General features: G+C 38.7%; 1 protein-coding gene across 1 annotated transcript; it reads right to left on the bottom strand.

Annotated features, from left to right (window-relative positions):
* Positions 1 to 1,074: 1,074 nt before the first annotated feature.
* On the bottom strand, positions 1,075 to 24,679 carry TOZ (Transducin family protein / WD-40 repeat family protein). The gene is made up of 14 exons (XM_088962954.1): positions 24,145 to 24,679; positions 23,826 to 24,008; positions 12,244 to 12,393; positions 11,232 to 11,452; positions 10,799 to 11,084; positions 9,931 to 10,065; positions 8,527 to 8,645; positions 7,914 to 8,070; positions 7,535 to 7,781; positions 7,371 to 7,447; positions 5,290 to 5,409; positions 2,880 to 3,010; positions 2,638 to 2,812; positions 1,075 to 1,741 (listed from the first exon to the last, which is right to left on the bottom strand). The coding sequence occupies exons 1-14, from the start codon at positions 24,439 to 24,441 to the stop codon at positions 1,379 to 1,381; spliced, it is 2,661 nt and encodes an 886-aa protein (XP_088819080.1). The 5' UTR covers positions 24,442 to 24,679; the 3' UTR covers positions 1,075 to 1,378.
* Between the last annotated feature and the right edge of the window lie 1,221 nt (positions 24,680 to 25,900).

A 25,900-nucleotide genomic window follows, 5' to 3' on the forward strand; every position in this document is an offset into this window, starting at 1 on the left:
CCTCAGTTCTTCGTAGAAATTTCCCACACCAATACTACAGTCCACAGTCCACAGAGGGAATAATAATATCGCATCTGAAAGAAATTAATGGTAATAGATTAGAGGCTCCACTCCACCCACCTCAAAATACAAATACAGAGACAAAAAAGCACGGAAGAACAGAAGGGCTGATGAGTGAGATGACACAGAAAATTTTCTCTACACATTGCCAAATCAACGAATAAGCTAGTTACAGGTGTCGTTGAATTTATATGATCATATAAATAAACGATGAATATGAATCGAATTCTTTGTGGAGTGTGGACCATACCATACATACGATGAAAACTGACGAGTTGAAAAATGCTAGCCATAAATCAACTGACGAGCTATAACCGCTATAGATAGGTATAGAAATTTAAGAAGAGGAAAAGATAAATTTTTAACGTCCCATTCCCCCGCTTCCCAGAAGGTCTGCATCGTTTAAATGAATGCTCACAACCACGATTAAAGACTAAAGAGAAAGATTAGATTAGATGGTCATGAATCATGATGGGCAACTCAGGGCTCAGGCAGTATTTAATTGGTCCTCACTCCCCAGTCTCCAGCCCAACAGCCCCGGCCCACCATCACGTGAAATGCGCTGCTAAATGGTAAATGCGTTTCACGTGGACTGGGTTGTTGGGCTGTTTCCTCAGTCGTCGGTCGCCGCTCATTCGCTCGTTAGCTAGCGATAGTATTCCCCAACTTTTGTGGACATATCCACGCTACACCGAATAGCAACAGAAGCCATTAAACACCCATCACCGACCACAAGAAACAGAGGGAGGACCATGTCCATGTGTGCTCATCCATGGTATTACATTCCTGGTGACCAGTGAGTGGGCAACCTATAACCTGTAGGCTGTAAATGGTTATGAATGGCTTCCACAACTCCTTATAGAAGCTTTCACTTTTACCCGAAATCGGTTGACCAAAAAGATACGAGACCTTGACAATCCAGCAAAAGAGATGACGAGAACTTGACGATCAATGAATCAAAGCCATCATACAATCACTTTCTTTCTTTTGTTTGATGGACATTAGCCCCAAGTGTTGAAATTGTCAAAACTCAAAATTTCAATTCTGTTGAAAGATACATCAACTTTTGAAACAAGGAAATGTACAGAGTGAAGGACATTTCCTTTCTAATATTACATTGTCTCTGATGCGATTTGATTTGTATAAAAAAAAATCAATGAGAAAGATCAAGAATTACAACGAATTTTGTGTTCTAAGCAATAAGCCTTAAATCTTACAACCAAAACCAGTCTCCTCTGCGTCTAGCAACTAGAGGACGGCAACATTTAACTTCTGATGGATGAAAGATTGAGGGAAATAATGTTGAAAGTGACAAGTATTATGCCTGTAATGAAATAGCCGATGCTCCTGTGTACGCTACACTCTTGGCCTTCTTTCCTTTACCTCCTCTGGATTTGCGTGACTTTCGTTTCTTTGCAGAGACCTCATTCTTCTCTTCAAAAACTTCTTTTTCATCCTTGTTTTCATTGTTTCCCAACAATATATTATTTGTTTCTTTCTCATCCAAGCAAACTACAGATTCGCCTTTCAATTTTCTAGAATCAGTTTCCGGTTCAATAACAGACATTGCATTTAAAGTATAGTCCAGCAAATACGTGCTTCTTATTAGCCTGTCGAGCCTGTTGAAATGCCTCTGTGAATAAGGTATTACTCCCTCAAGAAGCTCACCAACACCTTTAATCTGAAATGCAACCACATGGAACATGTAATTAATTTTGAAAACTAATTGTTTGGTTCATTATTTCTTTCTTCTACCTTTAATACCGCCCTTCTTATAAAAAACCAAATGACTTCTCAGCATTTATATATATAATTAGATTCATGCATCATCACCTATGAACCAAAGAAAGAGGTACTCAGATATTCCATGGGTAAGGTCATTTTTGGTTCTTCGTGAACATGTTGGGTCTCATACTACTACCACACCAAAGAATTGTGGTTGTGGACAGGTTATGGCAACTGATACAAATAGTGAAGGGACCCCAAATTCTAACATGTTGGATCCCAAATTGTAATATTCCCGGGTGGAAATCACAAATTGTTTTAAGAAACCACAGTCCTTTTGTTGTTTTGGACAGCCTTTTTGTACACTCTAGTAAAATGATACAGTTACTGGGTATACTTGCATAGCTCTATATCCCCTACGTAGAATCTCATTGCACAGGGATTCTTTTGAATCTTTTGGCTTTTCCAAATTCCAATGAATTTTTTTATCAGCTTTTCCAATGAAATTCATTGATCATTGCTTTACAGTTTCACGAAAAAAAAACGTTACATTTAAGGTCATCCATCTAGGCCAGTTTTCCATACTAGTCATAGGGAATTCTGATGGGCTCCCCACAGAGTGTGCCCACATGCACCCCACAGAACATCCCAACTGTTCATTGACCCATGACAAGTATGGGAGATGTTCCCAATGCATGCTGAGATGTGCACGTGGGGCGTGTGCACTCCGGGGGGGGGGGTAATCTGAACTCAGTCATAGGGTGGCATGATCAAATCCATCGAATTGAAATCGCCATTTGTTTTAAAAATGAAGAACGAGGTAAAGGTAAAGAATACATAAGAGATGATTACCTCAACTATTTCTGTTGGAGGAAATATATTAAATACCCGAAACAGCACATAATGAGCAACATGACAAATTTTAGGTTTTGTATTCCATTCTCGAATATACTCGAAAAGCAGATGTAGTTCTTCTTTCCCAAGTACAGAAAGAGCTTTGTTGACCTGCTCTTCAGCATGTCTCTCCCTGTAGAGAAAGAGATCAAATAAATACACTGATATGTTAAGGAGAAAATAAACACATTATTCCATACCTGCAAAGTTCTGCAAATAGATTAAGAAGTCTATGAGGTCTGCGAAGTTCAAATGCAACTTGTATTGCTTTAGCATAATCAGCATCCAATATAGCATTTTCCAGTTCTTGACCTCTCAGAACCCCTTCTTCCTGTGAAAGCAGCGTAACCAAAATATAAGAGAACCGAAACTAATCAGAGCTCAATTTTAGATGACATATTGCATAAAAATTATATGAGCAGGTCAAATCTTGTCTAGGAATCTTCTGAAAGATTGGTAATCATTTCCTGCACGTGCACCATCTGGACAAGAAATTATTGATGGCTGATCCACCACAGTTAAGGTCTACAAGCTACTGGACCATATTTCACTTAATCCAAGACTGTAAATCCCGTGTATGTCCAATGTTGAATGTGTTCTTTCGGACAGGTGAAGTACTACAGACATAAGGCCAGATAATACCATTTAACCAGAATCTAGCTTATGGTGTTGTGCAACATTCTGATATAGTTGGACAAGGCATAGATGATGATGGCTTTCCTAGATAACATCAATCCTAGATTCCCCCCTTCCTATGGAAAGGCAATCATAGACTAGGATTTCAACTGTTCATCACATCGGTTCAGTCCTTGGTTCTCTCCTGGCTGTCTATAAACAACAACAAGAATGAGATATTAGAAGGGAGAACCATTTTTCGCATCCATGAGAAGACTAGAAAAAGCTCTGGGAGTACTGCAATCACCAACCATTCTTTTGCTTTCTTCTCTCTTTCCTTGTAAATGTTTACAGATTTCCATATTCCCCATTTTCACTTGTATAATTGTCATACATCTCTCTTATTCCTTTCACTTTCACAGTTTCCCTTTCTTTTAATCAGAGGTTTTCTCCTCTATAATGGAGACAATTATCAGGGAGTGGAATGACACCCTAAATCAAAACTGAAACTTGTATCTTGTGGTGCAATTCTTTTTCATCTTTCAAGTTTTGTTTTTCACATTCATACTTGAAATTTGTATGAAGACTAAATAGAGTGTAAAAAAGGCCAAAATCTTAAAAAAATGGTCTCCTGGGGACTAAGTCATCAGCACTAGCCATATTTCATAAGAGGGTTTGGCAAAAGTTTTAGTACCAGCTGCCAACCTGTCACAACCCTCTTTTATCCAGGCTAGAGACGCAGTGTAAGACAAGCTCACACTGGTGGAGTCATCATCAGTACTAGCCACATTCTATAATTAAATAATCATCACTAATATAGTGCAGGAATAAAGCCATAGGAATTATAATCTCAGCATGGTAATGAGTCCAGCTCAGCAAGTTGAAACTTGAAAATATTGATTCAGGGAGGCATGTGGAAAAAGAAAGAAATATCTACTATATGGATATCTTATCATTTTCAACTTGCATTTGTTGAGGAGAGCATAAGATAAAATGTCAGCTCTGTCATGCAAGAACTCTGTATAGGAAAACATGAATTCACAATGTCTGCTAGATTTTCATTTATATACAGCATGTAAAAAAGAAAGATATGCAGCAGTTCCCTCAAAAATGGAGTATCAAAGTCCATTTGTCCAACATAGATGCATTATCTATATATAGAGTTCTTTTTTTATTTTTTTTTGACTGGAAACAGCAACTTCCATTACTGAAATAGATAAATAGATGCAAATGTCAACCACTAACTACAAGAGTGTGACCCCATAGGCCAAAAAAATTATCTCAAGGATTACAGCACAGCTCAAAACAGATTTTCCCTAGAAATCCCTTGCTTTGTCAAAATATCAGCTAAACCATTAGCTGATTTCCTGATCCACTTGAAGAGTACCCCCAACTTCCTTTGCATAGCTGAATATTTCCCTCATTTGTCTATAAATCTAAACCCCCAAACTTTCTTTCTGCAACCATCCTGATTCCTAGTGAACAGTTTGATTTTTTGGACCAGTGCACTAATGTCTAAATAACAATCAAATAGCATCATAATAATTTCTCTTAAATACAAAGATAATTTACCATATACAGGAACTAAACACTTTCTTGCATAAGCAACTAAATGGTTGTATTAGCTAGGCAAAAAAAAACCTATGGTTCATGAGCAAAGGGGAAAATTAAATAAAATTTCAAAATAACATAGCTCCAGAATGGTAGTTATAGCCATTGCAATGGTTAAGCACAGTCTCTATTTATGGTAGTTATCCCCATTATTTATTATTGAAGGTGGTAATGGTTATAATAGAGATAAATGAAATAAACAGAATTTATGTGAAGTATTAAGAGAACAAATACAAACAAGACAAGCTGAAACACCAGCATTTTTCCAATAAAAAAAGAGAAAAAACAAATACTTTATCTCTAAACTTATGGAAATCCACCATTTAACATTGCTTGTTGGGGTCATAGTATATCATCAAATAACAGGTAAGAGCAATATCTTACTTCTCTACGGAATTCCTCCTCTTTGTCAGCAGCAGTACAATCATACCACAGATTTACAACTGCATCACTTCCACCAGTTGCAAGCATTTCAGTCTTCTTCCCAACAGCCAGTGCCCACACCTGCAAGGTAAAACACATTAAGGAAAGCAGGAATCTAGGAAAAAAAAACTATTGGCTCAGTAAACAAGTTCAACTGGACCACAAACTGCATTATAACCAGGAGCTTACATAACCAGGTCCAACTTAGTGACCAAAAAAAAGAACTGAGTTTTGAGAAAAAAAATAAAAAAGAAATACGGCTGTAAGTCTACTGCATCCAACAGGGGAGATCAGTTCAGAAATAAACAGGTTAAATACTTAGATTGGGTATATATATACAACAGGTGACCTCAAAAGCTACAAAATTCAAAGGGAAAACACACAAATAATATTCCAAGACTGTTAGGTAAAAGGTAATTATGTAATACATCATATATGACAACCTAGGGTTGTAAAAGGCATTCCATTTAGTAACAGTATTGGAAAAAATTGGTAGAATATAAAGTAGCCTTTGGTTCATTGTCTAAAGAAGGAAAAAAGGACAAAGATGTATCTTTTTTAATCAGAAACAGATAAGCATAATTCTATTAAGGAAAAAAGAGAAAGTACAAATGGTAAAAGTGAGGCAGTCACGAGCATGCTAATAATCAAATTTAAAACCAAATCACCTTGTTAGTGCATGCATAGGTGATTTGGTTTCATAGTCCACATGGTCAGAACACTTTGTAACTATCCAATAAGACATGAACATTTGATCAAATCAAGTGAAAGATAAAATCACTCAATGTGTGCATGTTTTTTTTTTTTGCTACCCCAAGTGATACATGAATTACCTACTATCATATGATAGAATGGAGACTACCTCTAGGATCCACTACCTTACTAGGAATATCAAATAATATCACGATGGCCTAACATGTGGAGCAATGAGTTCACATAATCATAAGTTCATAACACTTTTATGTGGCCTAAAAAAAATAAAAATAATAACAAAAATAAACACCTGCTAATTTGGTTTTCATTAGTTCAGAGAGTCGCAACAATTTCTTGCGACCATCCAATAAAACACAAACATGTTACTATCGACCAAATGAAAAACCAAATAACCTAGTGAAGGCATGTCTGGTATTGCTACACCAAATGATACAAGAACAACCCAACATCTAAAATAGAGACTACCTCTAGGATATACTACCTAACTATGACAAACAGGTAATGCTAAGGTAGCTTAACATGTAGAGTGACATCTGGGCAATAAAGCACTCATGGAGAGTTGCCTCACTTAGTCACTTAATCGCCAAGATATTTTTTACACGGTGCTCTTGGATACTTTTATATTCTTAACTTTCTGAGATTATATTAATAAAACAAACATTATTAAAATAAATTACTCAGTTTGAGTTAAAATACTAGTTTCTTTTTATTATTTTTCTTATTTGTTGGGATTCAAGATGTAAACTGTCCTGAGGCCTTTAAGACTTCATAACCTAAACTAATAATAAGCATGGAAGAAATCAAAATTTTGTTTGATCAACACATAATGATTTTCTTCTATTATTAATTCTTTTTCTCTTCTTCAAAAACCTGGATCTTTTTTATGTTTTAATGGTAAAATCCTTAAAAAAGTATAAGTGACATATAATATATTATAGGATGTATAAAACATATAGTAATACCCAAAGCAATAATATTATAAGCCTTGTGATATTTGTCTCTACACATTAGAAAAGTTATATTCAAATTTTCATCTCATCACAATGATTCAGGTTACATGACTGCAAGCAACTATACAGTATTATTCAATGTAAACAAGCAATAAGTTCTGAAGTCCTGAATCTAGACCTGTCCATGGGCCAATCACAGGCTTGGCTTCTGCCAAAATTCTAATGAGCCAGCATGAAGCCCAAGACCAAAGCACATCCCATGAACAGGTCCAGTTCTGAATCTGAACCAAGGAGTTCATAAAATAAAGAAAGAACAAAGAAAGAATTCATGTATACAACTACATATAAAACAAGGGAGAAGATCAAAGTAATCAGCACCTTGTCTTCATGTTGGTCATAGGTACCAATACATTCATTAGTTTTGACCGTCCATAATTTTAACAAGCCGTCAGAACCTGAAAATGAAGATTCTACTTTTGTTAGAGGGTACTATCTACCATGATACAAACGGTGCAAGTTCTGGTGAGGTTTGGGTTTCTTACCACAAGAAACAAACTGGGCCCCACGACTAAGGAATGAAACTCGTAATACACTAGATGTATGGCCTTCAAATGTTTTTAAGCATGAACCATCAGATATAGCCCATATCTTTATTGTTCTATCACCAGATGCTGTTATAACACATTGATCAACAGGTGAGAATTCTACAGACCAAATCCCCCTTTTGTGACCCTTGAGTACCACAACAGACACTAGATCTGGAAGCCTCCACACACAAGCTGTTCGGTCCTGGAAAATAGAAAGCCAAGGAAATGATATCAGAAATATATATGTAACGGTCATTCATTTTTCTCCTAATAAAAGCATTGTTATATTAGAAGGTTTGCAGCTCAAGAAAGTGCCTTGATACAATTCACAAACCTGGGAACCACTACAAACAAGACTATCATTTGGTGCAACAGCTAGAGAATTTATATCCTTATCATGCGCTGCAACAACTGCTTTGGTTTTCAGATTAATGAACTGCTCGGCATTCTCCAACAAACCATCAAAACTCCACACTTTAAGTGTGCGATCACTGGATAGGGTACAAAATAAGAATTAATTTTTTATAAGCACTAGAAGTAAATAAATCCATGAAAGTACTGACAAACAGTTGGAAGGCTATGAATTTTCGTATAACTCCCACAAATATCTTATTCATTTAACCATTCAGTGTTGAATGTGTGAAGTTCAAGTTCCTCTTACAAAATAGGAATAAAAAGGTAAGAGAAAGTTGTGAAGGAGACCAGTCAAACCACACATACTTTAATGAGCTAAATTAGGACCTGAAATATAAATGCAACTCGTGTCTACATGAAAATTTAAAAATACCAGTTATCTTAGATGCAGAGAAGGCTAAAACATTAGATAATACATGAAAGCAAAAGAAAGAAAGAAAGAAAGAAAGAAAAGATTTAGAATGCAGAGTGACATATTCTACAGCTCAATTTGGATCATGAATAACTAATTACTCCTCTATGTAAATGCTCACCTACTGCCACTGACAAAGAAGTTCTTCCTTCTCTTTGAAAATGCAACAGCCCCAACAGCCCCCATATGGCCTGTACCAACTCCAATGCAACACCTGCTTTCATGGTCCCATAATCTAACCTGTAACTCAGAAGATAGCATAAACATGGAAAATAAATCAGATACAAATGTATGGCAGAATATTGAGGTCAGTGCTAAGAAACATGAGAGAAGGGGCTCAATGTCATATTGTTAAATTATAGAACTCAAAATTCAGACATTAATGATTTCTTTAGGCAGTAGCATAAACATGGATGTACATTATTGAAGGGATAATGGTCATGTTTGGGAGAAATTTGTTTTATTCCAGGTAAATGTTCCATTTGCTATCTGCTGGTCTATAAGAAAGAACATGATGTACATAGATTTGATAGTAAAGTTGCAACATTGGAAGACATGGGAAGAAGAGTCAGGAAGGCAGATCATGTAATTGACATCTATTCTTGACAGAACTTAGGAACATAAGACATAAAGGTGAACCTTGGGATTGGAATTTTATTGTTTTTATAAGTGGAAGTGAAAAAAAAATAACTACAAGGATGTACGGAAAAGAAAAGGGTTAACAATCCTTCATCAGAAGCTTTATAGAATGCCACCTTCCGCACTGAAAGCAATATCCAATTAAATACACAACCCCTCCAAATGAAGTGTGTGACTGCCAAAATCTTTAAGATCCAAAGCCAAATCCATAGGAAAGTTGCTTGCATCCACATAGAGACAAACAAAAGTCATTTATTCCCCTTTGTTGAAAAGAAAAAGGTGTTTATTCCTTTAAAGAATCTGCAGTTTCATTACTTCCAAATGCTTCAGCAAAGTACCATAAAAATAGTCAAGAGCCCTAGTGTCACCAAAATTGAAGAACAATAACCAATATTGTCGCTATCCAGTATCCAAGGTGAGAGATGACTAAGAAGAGCCATTTTTTTGGAGGAAAGTAGAGCCAGAAAGATGGCAAAAAAAATCCAAAAGAGGTTAAGTCATTAAGATAAAATAAATAAATAACTAACAATAAGTGAAACACTGAATTCTCCACATTCATATACAACATATATAAGGGAGATGCCCCTTTTATCAATAGCACGGATCTAAATACCCTGTGATTGAAGTGGTCAACCAATAGCACCTTATCAAGGAAAATTAGACAGAAGCCACATGAATGTCTCAATTTAAGACAACTTCTCTACGCCAAATATCACTGTTGTCAGAAGAATCAATCACCATAGAAGCCAACTTTTTGGTGATCTTGTGTAATTTTATAGGCCAAACTGTTTTCTGGTGGTATATACAAACTATAATAAAAACGCATCACTTGTAAAAAATGTTTAGATGCAAAGCCTCAAAAAAACGCCTTAACAGTGAAACTTACACTATTGTCTTTGCTTCCAGTCACAAGAAGTGTTCTACCAGAACTTGAAATGCAGGTGTCAATGCTAAGAACAATATCAGTGTGTCCTGCCAATACATATGCACAAGACATGGATGCAAGATCATATACTCGCACCTGCACAAGAGTTCAAGTTATAAATGCAAATAACAAAAAAGAAATGTGAAAGTTCATAGTACAGACAGAAACAAATGGGTTTGCCAGTCAGGTCATTTGGTGAGCTTCCTAAAATTACAGAGAAATCTTCCATGTGACAACTAGCAGGTTACTTTGGAAAAAGTTTTAACCCAAAATACCTTTTTTTGGTAAGAGATGTAGCAGCAGTTCAGATTTTTTTTGGTATTCGGTGCCATGCACCATTAATAACTTCCCCTTTCCCCAAAGTGCTGGTTGTGGGATTCGACTCCACGTCAATGCTGGAACAAACCAGCTAACACACAACGAGCCAGCCCTCAGTTGGTTTTAACCCAAAATACCTTGCTACTTGTTCAAAATAGATTCTCTTTAAGCAAGTTTTGGATTGAAAAATTATAAAATCAGATAGCTACTATCAATTGGATGAAACCTTGACAGTAGGTAGGATATAGAGAAGATGTTAACTGCATAGTTGAAGACAAGGTGTATCCAGCAGGTCCTCTATCTCATAGAAAGCCTGATCAACCACAGAATCCTTCTATGGAAGAAATTAAGTAGGACTATGTAAAGAAGCTCCCCATTGGACGAATCAGTAATAGGTATGCAAGTCTCATACATAACTAACAATTCAGTATTGCAAAAACACCAGAGAAATTAGGATTCATTAATGGCAACACCAATCCAAAAAACAACAAATTAGATCAGAAAAATATACCTGTTCAAGATTTGTAGCTACAGCAAGGAATTGTTCCTCCTCACCTAAAAACTTCATATCCACAATCTCTTCATTGTAACCTACAAGTCTTTTGCTCAGCTTTAAATGGAACCTTTCTTCAAGAGATTGGAATGGAGAATAGAAGAGGAACTGCTGATCAGCTGTCACACAGAGCAATCCTTGATCTAGTGGCAGTATAACAGCTGTTGTATAGCCTCTTTTCTCATCATCCTTATCAGAGGTGATGGTAGCATCTGAAGACTGCTGCTCGAATAAGCAAATTGCACTGTTAAAGAAAAGTTAAATAAGGTCATCCAATCAATTTTACTTTAAATGCAAATAAACTTTACACTGCACAGAGGATGCTTTAGAAATTGCATCAAATGAAATATTTCATTGAAGGAACTGAAAAGGCATTCTGATGACACTCTACCCTTCAGAGTTCCATATCCGTACAATCCCACGTTCACCAACAGTGAGAAAATAAATCGGTGTTGACATATTTTTGTTTTTCTTCCCGTTAAAATCTTTGTATGATCCTAGACAAGAAGCTAAATAAGTTCCAGGATTAATAACATGAACACTTTCAAGCACTTCATATGTTGGTACAGTCATCTTGAAGCTATAGTTGCGCAGATCCCATAAGTTGACAACCTGCAACAATTCAACATGTCAGTTTTGTTATCAGTTAATCCAGCATATCATTTACAGACTAGCATCTTGAAGATGATTACAAGATGAGGGTCTGTAAAATGATAGCCTAAAGAAACAAAAATAAAATAAAATAAAATAAATACATAACCAGTGTTTTAAAAGTGCAAGGCACAAAAAAAAAAGCGCAAGGGCCAATTTGCGCCTGAGGCGCGCAAGGCACAAGGCAAGGTGCGTGCATTTTTAAGAAAGGCGCAAAATTACAAAAAAAAGGCTAAAAAAAGTCAGAAATTCAAAAAAAAACCAAATTTAAAAAAAAATCAAAATATATTAAACATAAGGTTAGTAAAAAATAAGAATTTCAGACCCTAACATAGACTTGTTCGGGCTTGCCTCGAGGGGCGTGGTCAGGGGTCCAGGGATGGAGCCCCCAGCCCAGTTGTTGGACTAAAAAAAAAAGCAAAAAGCCCAAAATTTGAAAGGGGTGCATCTAGGACCTGGGCGAGGCGCATACCCCAAAATGTGCCTCGCATATGCGCCGCCTTTTAAATCACTGTACATAACCTAACAAATATGTAAAATGACCAAAACTACAAGAATGTGAAAAGACTTGAGTGTCTAAACACTCTTATGATGTTGACACCATTTTGTTTTTGGATAAGCAGTGTTGATGCTACATATGTTTCTATTAGAGGGTAAATATATAAATATATATATAGATAGATAGATAGATAGAGAGAGAGAGAGAGATACAGATATAGATATGTTTTTCAAAAGAGGGGAGATAAACATGCCTTGTCTCTTCCAGCACTGAGCAAGATCCATCCATCTTCAGATACTGCCAAGGAAGTTACTGCTGAGAAATGCTTTTCTAGTGTTGCAACACACTTTTTACTTACAAGATCCCAGACCCGAACAGTTGCATCATCACTCCCAGAGAACAACTATAATGCCAAAGTCATAAGTCAGAAAAATAATATATTCATATATAATATCAAAAGAAAAGAAAAATGAAAACCAAAGTATTAAAAAAAAATCTTCTTCATAGCCTTGAAGTACAGAATCCAAGGGTGTGGTACTACATTATGTTTGAGGTGAGGAGCAAGATGGCCTTTGATAGTTGCTGTCTTGCTGAAATAGGAGCTGATGGCAGAATGGTGAAAACGTTTCAATTTTTAAAATTTTGCTATTCAGCATTGGGGTTATTATTTTACCCCTAAAAATTCTATCATATACCATAATACTCTTTCTTTTGTCAGCATATACCACAACACCCTTGGTTGCTTTTTATGTTTTGAATTTTTTCCACATTTCACTTTCAACACTTATCTCAGCAATTATCAAATGCCCCCTAAGCTTCTTTTGGTCATGAGCTTTCAATCAATCAATATATTTTTCTAAAGTACCATTAAAGCTTTCAATTACAAAAAGTTTCTCTAGCATTTGCTTATAGCTAGAACTATGGATATTTCATGTATTGCAATTTTTCCTCAGCATTGAAGAGACCATATCAATGCCTGTAGGGACAAGTGTAAGAGAAAAGTATTCCCTTCACAAGATGGTCATCCGTGGTAAAGTGGATAGGTTTCTCTTTCAATTAATCAATATATTTTTTCTGAAGTACCATTTAAGCTTTCAATTAACAAAAAGTTTTTCTAGCATTTTCTTATAGCTAGAACTATGGATTTTTCATGTATTGCAATTTTCCTCAGCACTGAGGAGACTATATCAATGCCTGTAGGGATAAGTGTAAGAAAAAAGTATTTCCTTCAAGAGATGGTCATTCGTGGTAAACTGGATAGGTTTCTCTTTTCTTCAGACTGGGAGGACGGTTGGAGGGGGTGATAGCTAGAGCCTTACCAAGACCTACTTTGGATCATTGTCCAATCAGACTATTCCAGGAAAGGGTGGGAAGAGGTCCATGCCTGTTTAGATTTGAGAATATGTGGATACTTCACCCTGACTTTACCAAAAGTGAAAGAAATGGTGGGAGGAGGATCAAGTGAAGTTTAGGTGGAAGGGTATCAGTTTTTTAATAAGAAATTACAAAGCTTGAAAGCTAGGATTAAGGTTTGGAATAAAGAGGTTTTTGGGAGACTAAATGATAGGAATTGATCAGCACTCTTGAAGACTTATTCTAGGAAGAAGAATGCCTTACAACAGGCCCCGATATAGCATAGTGATTGTACTTGGGATTTGGACTGAATTGAACACCAAGGGTATTTTTGTCATTGTGCAATTTTCTGTGGGGTCAAATGATAGGGTTTAATTTGTCTAGTTATAGTTTGTTTATGTTTAAAATTTCAGAGTCATTGCATAAGTAAGATTAGAGTTATCGAGTCTTCTTTGAATTGAAATAGGATAAGACAGCTTAGTTTGAATTCTACTAGGATTATTGAGTCTAACAGTTTAACTCCTAAGACTATTTTTATTATGAGTTTAAAGTCTATAAATATGTATGGACGTTTTAAACAAGGAGCAATGAAGTTTATTGAGTTTTCTTCAGCTTATGCTAACTATGGTGAGTGATTCCCATGCCCTAGAGTGATATAGGCACCTTGTGAGTGATTCCAGGTATTTTCTCTCTTCTTTCTATCCCTATTTTCTCTCTTATTCCTCCAAGAAGCCATTACAGCCATCAACAGCCATAAAATTCTGATCAAAGAAGACCATTCAACCAGTGATTTAAAAGGTGCGCCTAGGCGCATTTTAGGGTATTTGCCTCACCTAGGTCCTAGGCACAGCCCTTCCAAAAGGCGCACGCCTGGTGCACCTGATGCGCCTTGCGCCTCAGCCCAGGCGTGCGACTTTTTAAAATTTGATGCTTTTTTTATTTTTTTGAACATAGCATCTAGGCAGCCCCCGGACCCCCGCGCCATGCCCCCCCCCCAATTTGGTAATGTTGTTCATTCATTCATTCTAATAAAATATCTTGTTAAAAAGCAGTTAAAACTATAAAATCATCATTTTTTGTGTGAGAACTAAGAATTTAAGACCTAACGTGGACTTGTTTGGGCTTGCCTCGAGGGACATGGCACAAAGGCAACTCGTAGAATCAGGAATGTAATATGTTTTACATTACATTAGCTATTTGAAGTAATGCAATTGAGTGAAAAAGGAGATTAGAGGTTTTACATGCTTGAAAATGTTTTATATGTTTGATTTTATTTTTAAATTCTCATTTGGATATGCTTTACATCTTATGTTTATGTATTTTAATTTTAGATAATAGGTCTTTTAAAACGATTATTTTAAAATTTAAGTTTATATTTTTTATTAATATTATGTTTAATATTTTTTTATTTTTTCGACTTTTTTTTATTTTTTAGCAATTTTTTGTATTTGTGCGCCTTGCGCCTCAGGCATAAATTGACCATGCGCCTTTTTTGCACCTTGCGCTTTTAAAACACTACATCCAACATTCTCTAAGGACTAGAACCGAGCTGGTCCTACATCACTAAAGGAAAGAAAGGATTGAATTACACACAGACGCAGGATAGAGGAGATTGGTGGGTTTGAAGGGAAAAGAACACTATTAGGGAAAGAAAGAGAAGAAAGATGGAGGCTAAAACAGGAATTAGAAGAGATTTTTGACAAAAGAGGTAGAGCTGTAAAGTAGGTTGTGCCAAGCTTGGGTTTTGAGGCCTGTGGGCCGTCACGACACGGCCTATTGTATATTCAATTTTATTATACTATTTTATTCCAATTGTATTGTTTTCTTAATTCCATTTTATTATTTCATATATAAACAAATGTATACATTAAAATTCATATAGAATAAAATTTTAAGATTTTTTTTCAACTTCTTGTCTATTTTGTCAATTTATTTTAACTTTTTTGCTATCCTTTTCAATTACAAAAATTAGGCATCTCACGGCCCGGCCCCACCTAGGATCGTGTCACAAGTTGTGTTGGGTCTGACCTTTGAAGAGTTCTAGGTTAGGTAGACATGGCCCACCCAGGCCCACATGCTGGCATGGCATGACCTGCTAAAGCACAGGTGGCCTACAAAATCATGCCATGTCAACACGGTATGATCCACTTTACACCTCAAGATGGAGAAGATTAGTTGGAGCAAAAATCCAGGTACAGGTGGCAAAGGAAAGGTGATGGGAATACAAGCTTTTTCCATATGGTTGCAAATGATATAAAAAGGAAAAACCTTGTTTCCCAGTTGGAGTGGAACAGACAAGTTTTAACAAGGGAGGAGAAAATAGCACAAGCATTTGTAGACCACTTCAAAGCCATATGTGCTAGCCTAGGTAGACAAAGAGAAAGATTAGCAAACTTTGATTGGAGGGTGGGCCCTAGGGAGTTGTTGGATGTCTTGGAAAAGAACTTTGGGACCCAAGAGGTAAGGCATGACATGTAATTTTTTTCCATGGAGAAATCCAAAGCATAGAGTCCAAATAGATTCACGATGGCTTTTTACCAAGACTACTAGGAGATTATTGGAGATGATCTAATGGAGGTTTTTTGCTGAAATCTTTGAGAGGAGTAAATTTAAGTTGGGAGCAAATGTGACTTTTATTGCTTTGATACCTAAGAAGACAGTTGCAAACCACCCAAAGGATTTTAGACCTATAAGCCTAGTGGAAAGCTTGTATGAAATCATTTCTAAGGTGTTGGATGAGAGGATTAAAAAAGCCGTCTTCCTTGATCTCTCCAAGCCAAGGTACATTTGTTTTTGGGAGACAAATAATAAATCAAATTCTTATTGCTAATGAATGTGTGGATTACAAACTAAATTTGGAAAAAGCTTATAACATGGTGGATTGGGATAGTTTCAAGATTTAGGGGTTTTGAAGTGAGATGGTGTAATTGGATAAAGGGGTGTATTTATTCCCATCACTATTCAATATTGGTAAATGAGGTAGCTAGGGACCTCGTTCCAATTAGAATGGACCTCCAACAAGGAGATCCTCTATCCTTTTTCCTCTTCACTTTAGTAGCTAATATTTTTAGGGGGTATGATTTCAAGGGTTGATGCTAATAATATAAAAAGGGGCTAGAGAGTTGGGAGAGTAGATGTGGTGGTTGCTCATTTACAGTTTGTGGATGACCTCATTATTTTTTGAGAAGGGGAGAGGGAGGAGACAATTAATCTAAAGAGGATGGTCACCCACTACGAAAGGATCTCTAATCTCAAAGTGAACTGGGGCAAGAGTTGTGTAGCAGAAGTAAATAAAGAAGAAGAGGTGGGAAGCTTTACCAAGCTATTGGGTTCTGAGAATAGGTTTAAGGGAGCCTAAATTTGGTTTGGTCGATTATCTTATCTCCCTCCTAAACACTATGTTTTTGGATTGCTCTTGTTTGGATAGCAGAATTTCGATGTCATTCCCTTAGTTCCTTTACTTGTTCCCCCCTTTTTCACTGTCCTCCTTCAGTCTTCTAACCTAGCAGGAACCTTTCCAACGAAGGAAGTTTGGTGTGATCCTATAGCCCCAAAGGTTTGGCAGGTGGTGCTTCAAAAAATCAACACCTTGGACAAGCTTCAAAGAATAAGGCCAAATTGCTTCCCATCACCTCATGTTTGTGGCATGTGTCTTGCTTGTGGCAAGAGTCTAAGACAATTACACATGTATTATTATCTTGTCCTTTTGCTTCTTTTGTTTGGAATTGGTTTTCATCTCTCTTCGGTTGCAGGTGGATTCTTCCTTCGAACGTGGTAGGCCTCTTTGACCCAACTTTCTTTAGACTTCCAAGAAAAGGGGAAGAATAGTGTGGAGAGCCACAAGAGCAGCTATCCTTTGATCAATTTGGGAGGGAGAGGAATAATAGATTGTTTCAAGGGACTGAAAGTTTGTTAGGAACCTGCCTAACTCAGGGCTCCTTGAGGGGCCAACCTCCTGAATTCTTGGAAGGAGAGAGAGAGAGAGAGAGAGAAAGAGAGAGAGAGAGAGTTTATTGCTGAAAGAGTCCTCCTCTATTCCTTTTCTGCTCTACTACTTATAGTGTTACAATCTTGACTGTTACAGCTGTTACAAGTGGATGGCAGTTGTTACAAGTGGCTGTTAGTTGAGCTGATGTGGCCTCCTCTTGTAAAACTGACTAACTGCCTTCTGTTGGTCTGTTCCAACAGTCTTGACAATCCAATTGGATGGCAGTTGTTACAAGTGGATGGCAGTTATTACAAGTGGCTGGTTAGTTGAGCTGATGTGGCCTCCTCTTGTAAAACTGACTAACTGCCTTCTGTTGGTCTGTTCCAACAGTCTTGACAATCCCCCCTTCCTTTAGAGTGACCTTGCGCTCAAGGTCTAATGTAGGAAATTTTGATTGCAGATCTAAGTAGGATTCCCAGGTTGCATCCTCTTCCGGAAGGTTAAACCAAACAACTAATGCTTCTGGTATCACTCTGCCACCCCGGGCACCCATCTGAAATCAATGATGCGGGCTGGCTCAGTCTGCACTTGTCCTTCTTCTGAAAATATGAGAAGGGTCGTACTTGTAATGACTCCTGACTTTGACCCTTTCTTTAGTAAGGAGATATGGAATACAGGGTGCAGTTTGGATGTTGCCGGAAGGTCCAGTTTGTAGGCCACTGATCCTACTCTCTCCAATATTTTAAATGGGCCAAAAGAGCGCGGGCTGAGTTTGTTCCACTGTCGGCTTGCAACTGAAATCTGCCTGAAAGGTTGTAATTTGAGAAATACCCAATCACCTACTTCATATTGGACATTCTTGTGGTGATTATCATAGGTGTGCTTCATCCATTGCTGTGCCTGTAAGAGATGATGTCTCAGTTCCCTTAGCACCTCATCCCGTTGCGTTAGCTGTTCTTCAACGGCCGCTACTGTGGTGGTTCCTTTTTCATAAGAAAGTAGAGGGGGTGGGTCCCGACCATATAAAGCTCTGAAGGGTGTCATCCCCATGGCGCTATGGAAAGTGGTGATGTACCACCATTCGGCCCAGTGGATCCACTTCACCCACTGTTTTGGTCAATCTCCTGCGAAGCATCTCAGATATGTTTCGAGACTCTTGTCAACCGCCTCTGTCTGTCCATCAGATTGGGGGTGGTAAGTAGTTGATTTGAACAGTTTAACCCCAAGTAGGCGGAAGAGCTCAACCCAGAAACGGCTCATAAAGATAGGGTCCCTGTCTGATACAATTGAGCTAGGGAGCCCACGTATGCACACAATTTCCCAGAGGAATAATTCAGCAACTATGGCTGCTGTAAATGGGTGTGATAGAGGTAGGAAATGACTGCATTTTGTCAGTCTATCTACTACCACAAGGATGACTTTTTTGCCGGTAGAAATGAGCAATCCCGTGATGAAATCCATTGATATATCATCCCAGACCTGGGTTGGCATTGGGAGTGGTTGCAAGAGGCCTGCTGGTGTTGTAGTGGCTGACTTGTTTTGTTGGCATACTGCACACCCGGCTATGAAGTTCTGGATAGATGTACGCATGCCCTTCCAATGAAATTGTGTGGCGATATGCTTTTGTGTTTGTAGGATGCCGGAGTGGCCACCTGTGGGTGAGGCATGGAATAATTCCAGGAGCTTCCTGAGATGAGCAGAGGCTGCCGAGATTTCCAAGCGTCCCTTGAAGAAGAATAGATCATTCTTAATTGTGTACCCGGGGTACAGTGAGGGATTAGCCAATACTTGGGCCTTCAACTACTGTAACTCCTTATGGGATTGGGCTTCTTTTCGTAGTAGATCCAGGAGTGGAGAAGTTGAGGAAGATACTAGTAATTGAAATGACTGTGGGTGTCGTGAGAGGGTGTCCACCACTCGGTTAGCAGCCCCTGCTTTGTATTCAATTCTGTAGTCGTACCCTAGTAGCTTGGATATCCAGCGTTGCTGTTCCGGGGATAGAACTGATTGATCCAATAAGAACTTCAAACTTTGATGGTCGGTCCGAATTGTGAACCGTCTACTGATCAAGTAGGATTTCCAATGTTGGACTGCTAAGACTATTGCTATTAATTCTCGCTCATAAACTGATTTGGCCCACTTTTGTGATGTTAAGGCCTTGCTGAAAAAGGCAAGTGGTCGCCCTTCTTGCATGAGAACAGCCCCAACGCCTTGACCGGAGGCATCACACTCAATGATGAATTCTTTTGTGAAATCGGGCAGTGCTAATGTTGAAGGGCTCGCAACTGCCTGTTTCAATTGCTCAAACGCTTGTTGGGTCTGGGTTGACCAGTTAAAAGCGTCTTGTTTCAGCAATTGGGTCAATGGGGTAGCTATTAGGCCGTAGTCTTTGATGAAGCAGCGATAGTACCCGAACAGGCCCAAGAAGGCCCTCAATTCTTTCACACATTTGAGTTGCAGCCAGCCCAGTATACTAGAGATTTTATCTGGGTCAGCCGCTACAGTTTCTACAACATGTCCTAAGTAGTGAACTTGGTTTTGTCCAAAGGAGCACTTAGACTCTTTAGCAAACAGCTGGTGGGCCTCAAGTGTTGCAAGGGTGACCCGTAGATGGTTCAGATGTTCCTCCCAAATGGGGCTATAGACCAATATGTCATCAAAGAAAACAAGGATAAACTTACGTAAATATGGCCGGAATATGTCATTCATCAATGCTTGAAATGTGGCTGGAGCATTGGTCAGCCCAAATGGCATGACCCGGAACTCATAGTGGCCATCATGTGTCCTGAAAGCTGTTTTGTGAACATCCCCCTTGTGTACCCTTATTTGATGATACCCAGCTCGTAAATCCAGTTTTGAGAATATGGTGGTTTGACTGAGTTCATTAAGCAGCTCATCAATGACTGGTATCGGAAATCGGTCTTTAATGGTGATGTTGTTAAGGGCTCTGCAATCAATACAGAACCGCCACGTCCCATCTTTTTTCTTGACTAATAGTACCGGGGAAGAGAATGGGCTGTGACTGGGCTGTATTATCCCTTGCTTAAGCATATCTTGAACTTGCTTCTCGATTTCAGATTTTTGAAAGTAAGGGTATCGGTAGGGTCTTACATTGGCGGGGCTGATCCCAGCATGAGGGGGATGCGGTGGTCATCCTTGGGGTTCTTTAAACACGTTGCCATAGTGCTAAAGGAGTTGTTGTAGGCAGCTTTGGAAGTCTCTAGGCCCATCTGGGCTATTGTTAGCTAAGGATGGCTTGGTCCAATTTGAGTCTATGTGCATCAATATGGACTGATCTGGGTCTCATCTTTGCTTTGTCAGTGTTGCAAGACTGATAGGCCTTGAGCCCTTGCATGCCTGCCCTTGTAGATGGACTGTAGAGTTTCCTGATGTGAAGTCCATGGTGAGACGGGCCCAGTCACAGACCACGGGTCCTATCTGCCTTAACCATTGAATGCCTAGCACCACGTCTGCTCCATTGAGATGGAGAGGATATAGGTCCACCGGAAACTGATGACCCTGAATCTTTAGTGGTAGGCCCATGCAAATGCTATTGCAAGATAGGTTGTTACCGTTGGCCACATGACCCGTAAAGATCGTTGTTGGTTGCACCGGAAGTCCCATTTTATCCACCAAGACTTGAGTTATGAAGTTAAGGGAGCTGCCACTATCTATGAGAATTGACACTTGGCGTCCTAGAATCAGCCCTGCAACTCTCATTGTTTGAGGGGGCGCAAGTCCCGTAAGGGCTTGTAAGGATATTTCAGGTGTGCCATTGGATTGTATTTCCCACCATGGGTTAGATTCTCCACACCCAAGGATGTCCTCTTCCTCTTCGGCATCTGTTTGGAGGAGAAACGCTTGTTGTTTATTGCAGCGATGGCCCGGCCCAAATTTCTCTTCGCAGTTGTAACAGAGACCTTTGTCTCTACGGGCTTGCATTTCTGCCCAAGTCAACCGTTTGAAAGGAACCAGTGGGCCTGGGCCCAGTACTCCTTCCTCCTTATTTGGTGCTATCGTCTTTTCTTGCTCCCTTCTTGCTCCTGGACCCCATGGTCGCTGCACCTTTCTTGCTCGACTGAACTTGTCCTCATACAACCTTGCTAGTGTTGCCGCATTGATGACCGAAGTGGGCTGAATCGCCTTCACTTCCAATCGCAGTTCTTTTAGGCTGCCGACGAAGCTTCCCACCAACGCCTTCTCCGTCCACCCTTGGACTCTCACGGCCAGCCTTTCAAACTCCATTTGGTATTCCTTTACTGATCCTACCTGCCGCAGCCTTGCCAAATTCTCATCAAGATCTTCGAACCCAGATGACCCAAAACGGACAGTCATGGCGTCGGTGAAGTCTGGTGCCCCCTTCGGTACCACTGAAACCAGAGGATGGCTTCCCCTTCAAGATGCGCAGAAGCCAGAGCTACCCTATCTTGCCCCAATGTTCATGGTAATCGAAATACCTTTCTGCTTTGAGAATCGAGGGAGTTGGGTTGCCGCCTGAGAAGATGGGGAAGTCGATTTTGGCTATTTTTGTTGTCGCCCCTATTCTACGGTTGTTTTCATTGATGCGCTCTTCTTGGCCTCCTCTGTCAATGTCCGTTGCCCCCTGCTCCAGTCGAAGGAGGAGAGCAGTGAAACTTTCCTTCATTTCTTTGAGATCTGAAGACATTCGATGGATCTCGACTTCCATCTGATCCACTCAGGTGTCTACTGATGTGTTTCTTGTGTTGGTCATGCTGGCTCTAATACCAAATTGTTAGGAACCTGCCTAACTCAGGGCTCTTCGAGGGGGCAACCTCCTGAATTCTTGGGAGGGAGAGAGATAGAGAGAGAGAGTTTAATGCTGAAAGAGTCCTCCTCTATCCTTTTCTGCTCTACTACTTATAGTGTTACAATCTTGACTGTTACAGCTGTTACAAGTGGATGGCAGTTGTTACAAGTAGCTAGTTAGTTGAGTTGATGTGGCCTCCTCTTGTAAAACAGACTAACTGCCTTTTGTTGGTATGTTCCAACAGTCTTGACAATCCAATTGGATGGCAGTTGTTACAAGTGGATGGCAGTTATTACAAGTGGCTAGTTAGTTGAGTTGATGTGGCCTCCTCTTGTAAAACTGACTAACTGCCTTCTGTTGGTCTGCTCCAACAGTCTTGACAAAGTTCCAAGGAACAAATCAACGAGTCATTGACTCCATAACTATTAAGATCATAATATCATATATTGGCTGAAATCGATTGAGTTATTCAAAGACTACTCAATCAATTACATTTTTAGAGGCTGGTCAGTAGTGGTGAACTCATCATCTTTTAAGAATGCGGTTCAGGATCAATGGATCCCCCCCAGCACAACAATGGGTAAAGTTGAATTTTGATTGAAGTTCCTTGGGTAATCCAGGCCCCTCTGGAGTTGGAGTTGGGGGAGTACTCAGAGATATGGAGAGTAGACTGGTAGCATTGTATTCAGGACCAATAGGGGTGTGAGATTCACTAAGAGCTGAGGGTTTTGGCCTTACTTCAAGGCTTGAGGCTGGCTAAGCAATGGGGCTTTCGTAATCTGAAGGTGGAAGGGGACTCAAAGTTATTATTAGGATTATTATTATGATGATTGTAGAAAGAAAGGTTGAGGGTTTGAAGTTATAGACAGCAAATGAGGGAAATATTCAGCCATGCAAGGGAGGTCGGGGTACTCCTCAAGTAGATCAGGAGATCGGTTACTGGTTTAGCTGATACTTTGGCAAAGCAAGGGACTACTAAGGAAAATCTGTTTTCGCTGTGCTGTAATACTTGAGCTAACTTTTGAGCCTATGGAGTCAACACTCCTGTTGAGTGGTTGGCATTTGTACTCTTTTATCTATTTCAGTAATGGAAGTTACCTTTTCCAATAAAAAAAAATGTAAGGAACAACTAGCACTCCAAAATTAACCATCTCAAATGTGAAGTGAGTATCTTATTAGATCCATGGCTTCTCTGTGACTTTTTCTTGGCATATAAATTCACAAACGTGGAGTGGGAAACTCGCTGTGTCAATGCGTTAGAAAAGCAAGGGGAATTGAGTATTAAATATACTGGGATCAAGTACCTCAAAGGGAGCTATAATTATAAATTGAGAGGGGGTTAGCTGATGCTAGTCACCTCCAAGGGAAGTACACTATGTAAGTAACAACTTCACCTACTGTTCAAAACATAATCGACTTTACAACAAGTAAAAATAATAAATCTTAGTTGATGCATTTCCTGCATCTCAACTTATCTTTCAAAGAAATGCTTGTCGTTTTTAAGTGATGGCTGAAGATTTAATATGTTATTCTTATGCAAATATATTGTTTCTTCTTGCTCACTTAATTTCCCGTCTTTACTAATCCATGTGCCATCTCATATATTTGCTATTTTTATATGATATGATGAATATTAACATGATTTCTTATTGATATTTCACATAATTTATTAAATATGTGGAGTTTCTCCATTTCCACATTTTCTTCACAAGTTTATGATATTGAGTTGAGCAAAGTGGTTGTGATTCTTCAGAAATTTGTGATATTCAGTAGAACTTCGACTTACAAGTAGGTGATTGGGATCAGGGTGGAACATGATACTGATCACAACCCCCTTATGGCCCTTGAAGTAATGAGTACAGAATCCCCCATCAACATCCCATACAAGTACTTTCCTATCTGCTCCGGCTGTAGCGAGCAATCCACCAGACGCATCACAAGCCATACGCATCACGGGACCTTCATGCCCCTACTCAAACAAAAATATTTCCTTTACTAAACTTTTCAAAGAAAAAAAAAAAATTGAGAGCAAAAAAACAAGCATTTCAAATACTTAATTTCTCATAGCAACAAATATTTCAAATATTTAACATTAACCAGTTTACCTTCCAAGAACGCAAGCATTTGGAAGTGGAGAGATCCCAAACCCTAATTTGTCTGCTATGACTGGTAGAGAAAAGGAGCTTATCGTCGGGACACAGAGTCAGGGCTGTAACCAACTCCGTATCTCCTTCAATTATCGACTTAATTGAAGCATTGGACGAGTCAACGATCTTTATCTTATCGTCGCAGGCGCAGACAAGAAAAGACCCATCCGAGGAGACGGCGAAAGGTCCTCCCGTGTAGAACTGCTGTAAAGAAGGAACGCAGCGATAGTTCTTCTTCAAGCTCACAGACGCCATGAAAGTCGACAAAAAAATTGCGAGAGTGAAAAAAATAGACAAAAGACGTATTAGGGCGGAGCGAACTCGGCAGTGAGAAGAAAACCGAGGAGGAGCGGGTAACGCTGACAGCAGAGCTTTGTGCTTTACTTTTAGAAAACCGCCAGTGCAGTTTCGGGGTTTAGGGTTTTAGCCACCCGCCAGCCGCAGTGAGTCTGTGAAAGCGGACGAATTACGATTTACGAATACTCCACTCCCAATTGTCCATCAAGTCTGCCCCAGATATCCGGATTCTGGATCTTAATTTCTGGTTCGCCCGTTCGGGTTGGATTCGGATATGCTTCATATGAGCCAACATTGGCTATGTTTTTTGATGGCGTTTATTGAGCGTATATACTGTTTGGTCGTCTTGTGATAGGCATTTATTAAAAGATGATCATATTATTCAAATCAGTATTTTTCTATCATGTTCATCGGTATATATTGATATTCATAAAAGTGGGTTTTGATTTATGTATGCATGAACTGTTGGGGGTAGTTTAATTTTAATGCATCCCCTGATGGTTGAACATTTATTCACTATTCCAATGATGTAATGCCTAATGATGCCTAGTTATTAATAAATGGTTTATCAAGTACTTTTCTCGGAAAACAAATCAAGTACAAACGTTTATTTAATAAACAGAAGCTATACCAATATATATCATGTGCAAATTAGTAAATTTTTAAGTATTAAAATAGTTATTTTATTATTAATATTTTAAAATCTATTGTTTATAAAATATTAATTTTAAATATTACTCCTTTTAATTTGTAATTGGAGTTGTTGAAGATACATGTATGTTGGTTGTTGAGATTTTATATGAATATTAAGTGATAAAAGTTAATTTATTCTAGTTATTAACATGAAAGTAAAGGGATGGGATATCCATCACATGGGCGCCCAAGTCTTGCGAAATGGACTGGGTGAATTTCAAAAAGTTCTCCCATCTTTGCAGGGAATTTAATTCTTTATTTTAGAAAAACATATTTTTCAATGATTAATCTTAAACCATGAATCAAATCAGATCTGAACTAGAAGTAGGGAGGATGTATTTGATACAGAGAATTAGTATATCCCAATGGAAGTGTTTACGCCCAAGGAAGGATCCAAAGACTGCTCCCACTGAAGATGGCACAGTGCAGGATGGAGCAGAATCAACAATGTTCTTCAAAAGAACTTGACCCTTCGCAAGAATCAACTGAATGGCTTGTGAGTACAGCTACAATCAATCTTTTCCCAAAAGATTAATATCAAGATCAAATCTTGATTTCTCCCAAGAATTGGAGATCGAATTGAAAGTAACAACAGCGGCAGGAAAGAGGCGGCAAGAGAGATTTTGCAAAGGTTGTAGAAATCTCTCTTCTGTGATTTCAGCTCTAAAGACAAGAGTCTTAGGTTGCATATCTAAATGCTGCCGCCCCCTCCTCCTTTTATAGA

Source organism: Nelumbo lutea, chromosome 1 (genome assembly GCF_056320005.1).
Source record: "Nelumbo lutea isolate HS-2025 chromosome 1, American lotus-T2T, whole genome shotgun sequence".
NCBI classification, from domain to species: Eukaryota; Viridiplantae; Streptophyta; class Magnoliopsida; order Proteales; family Nelumbonaceae; genus Nelumbo; species Nelumbo lutea.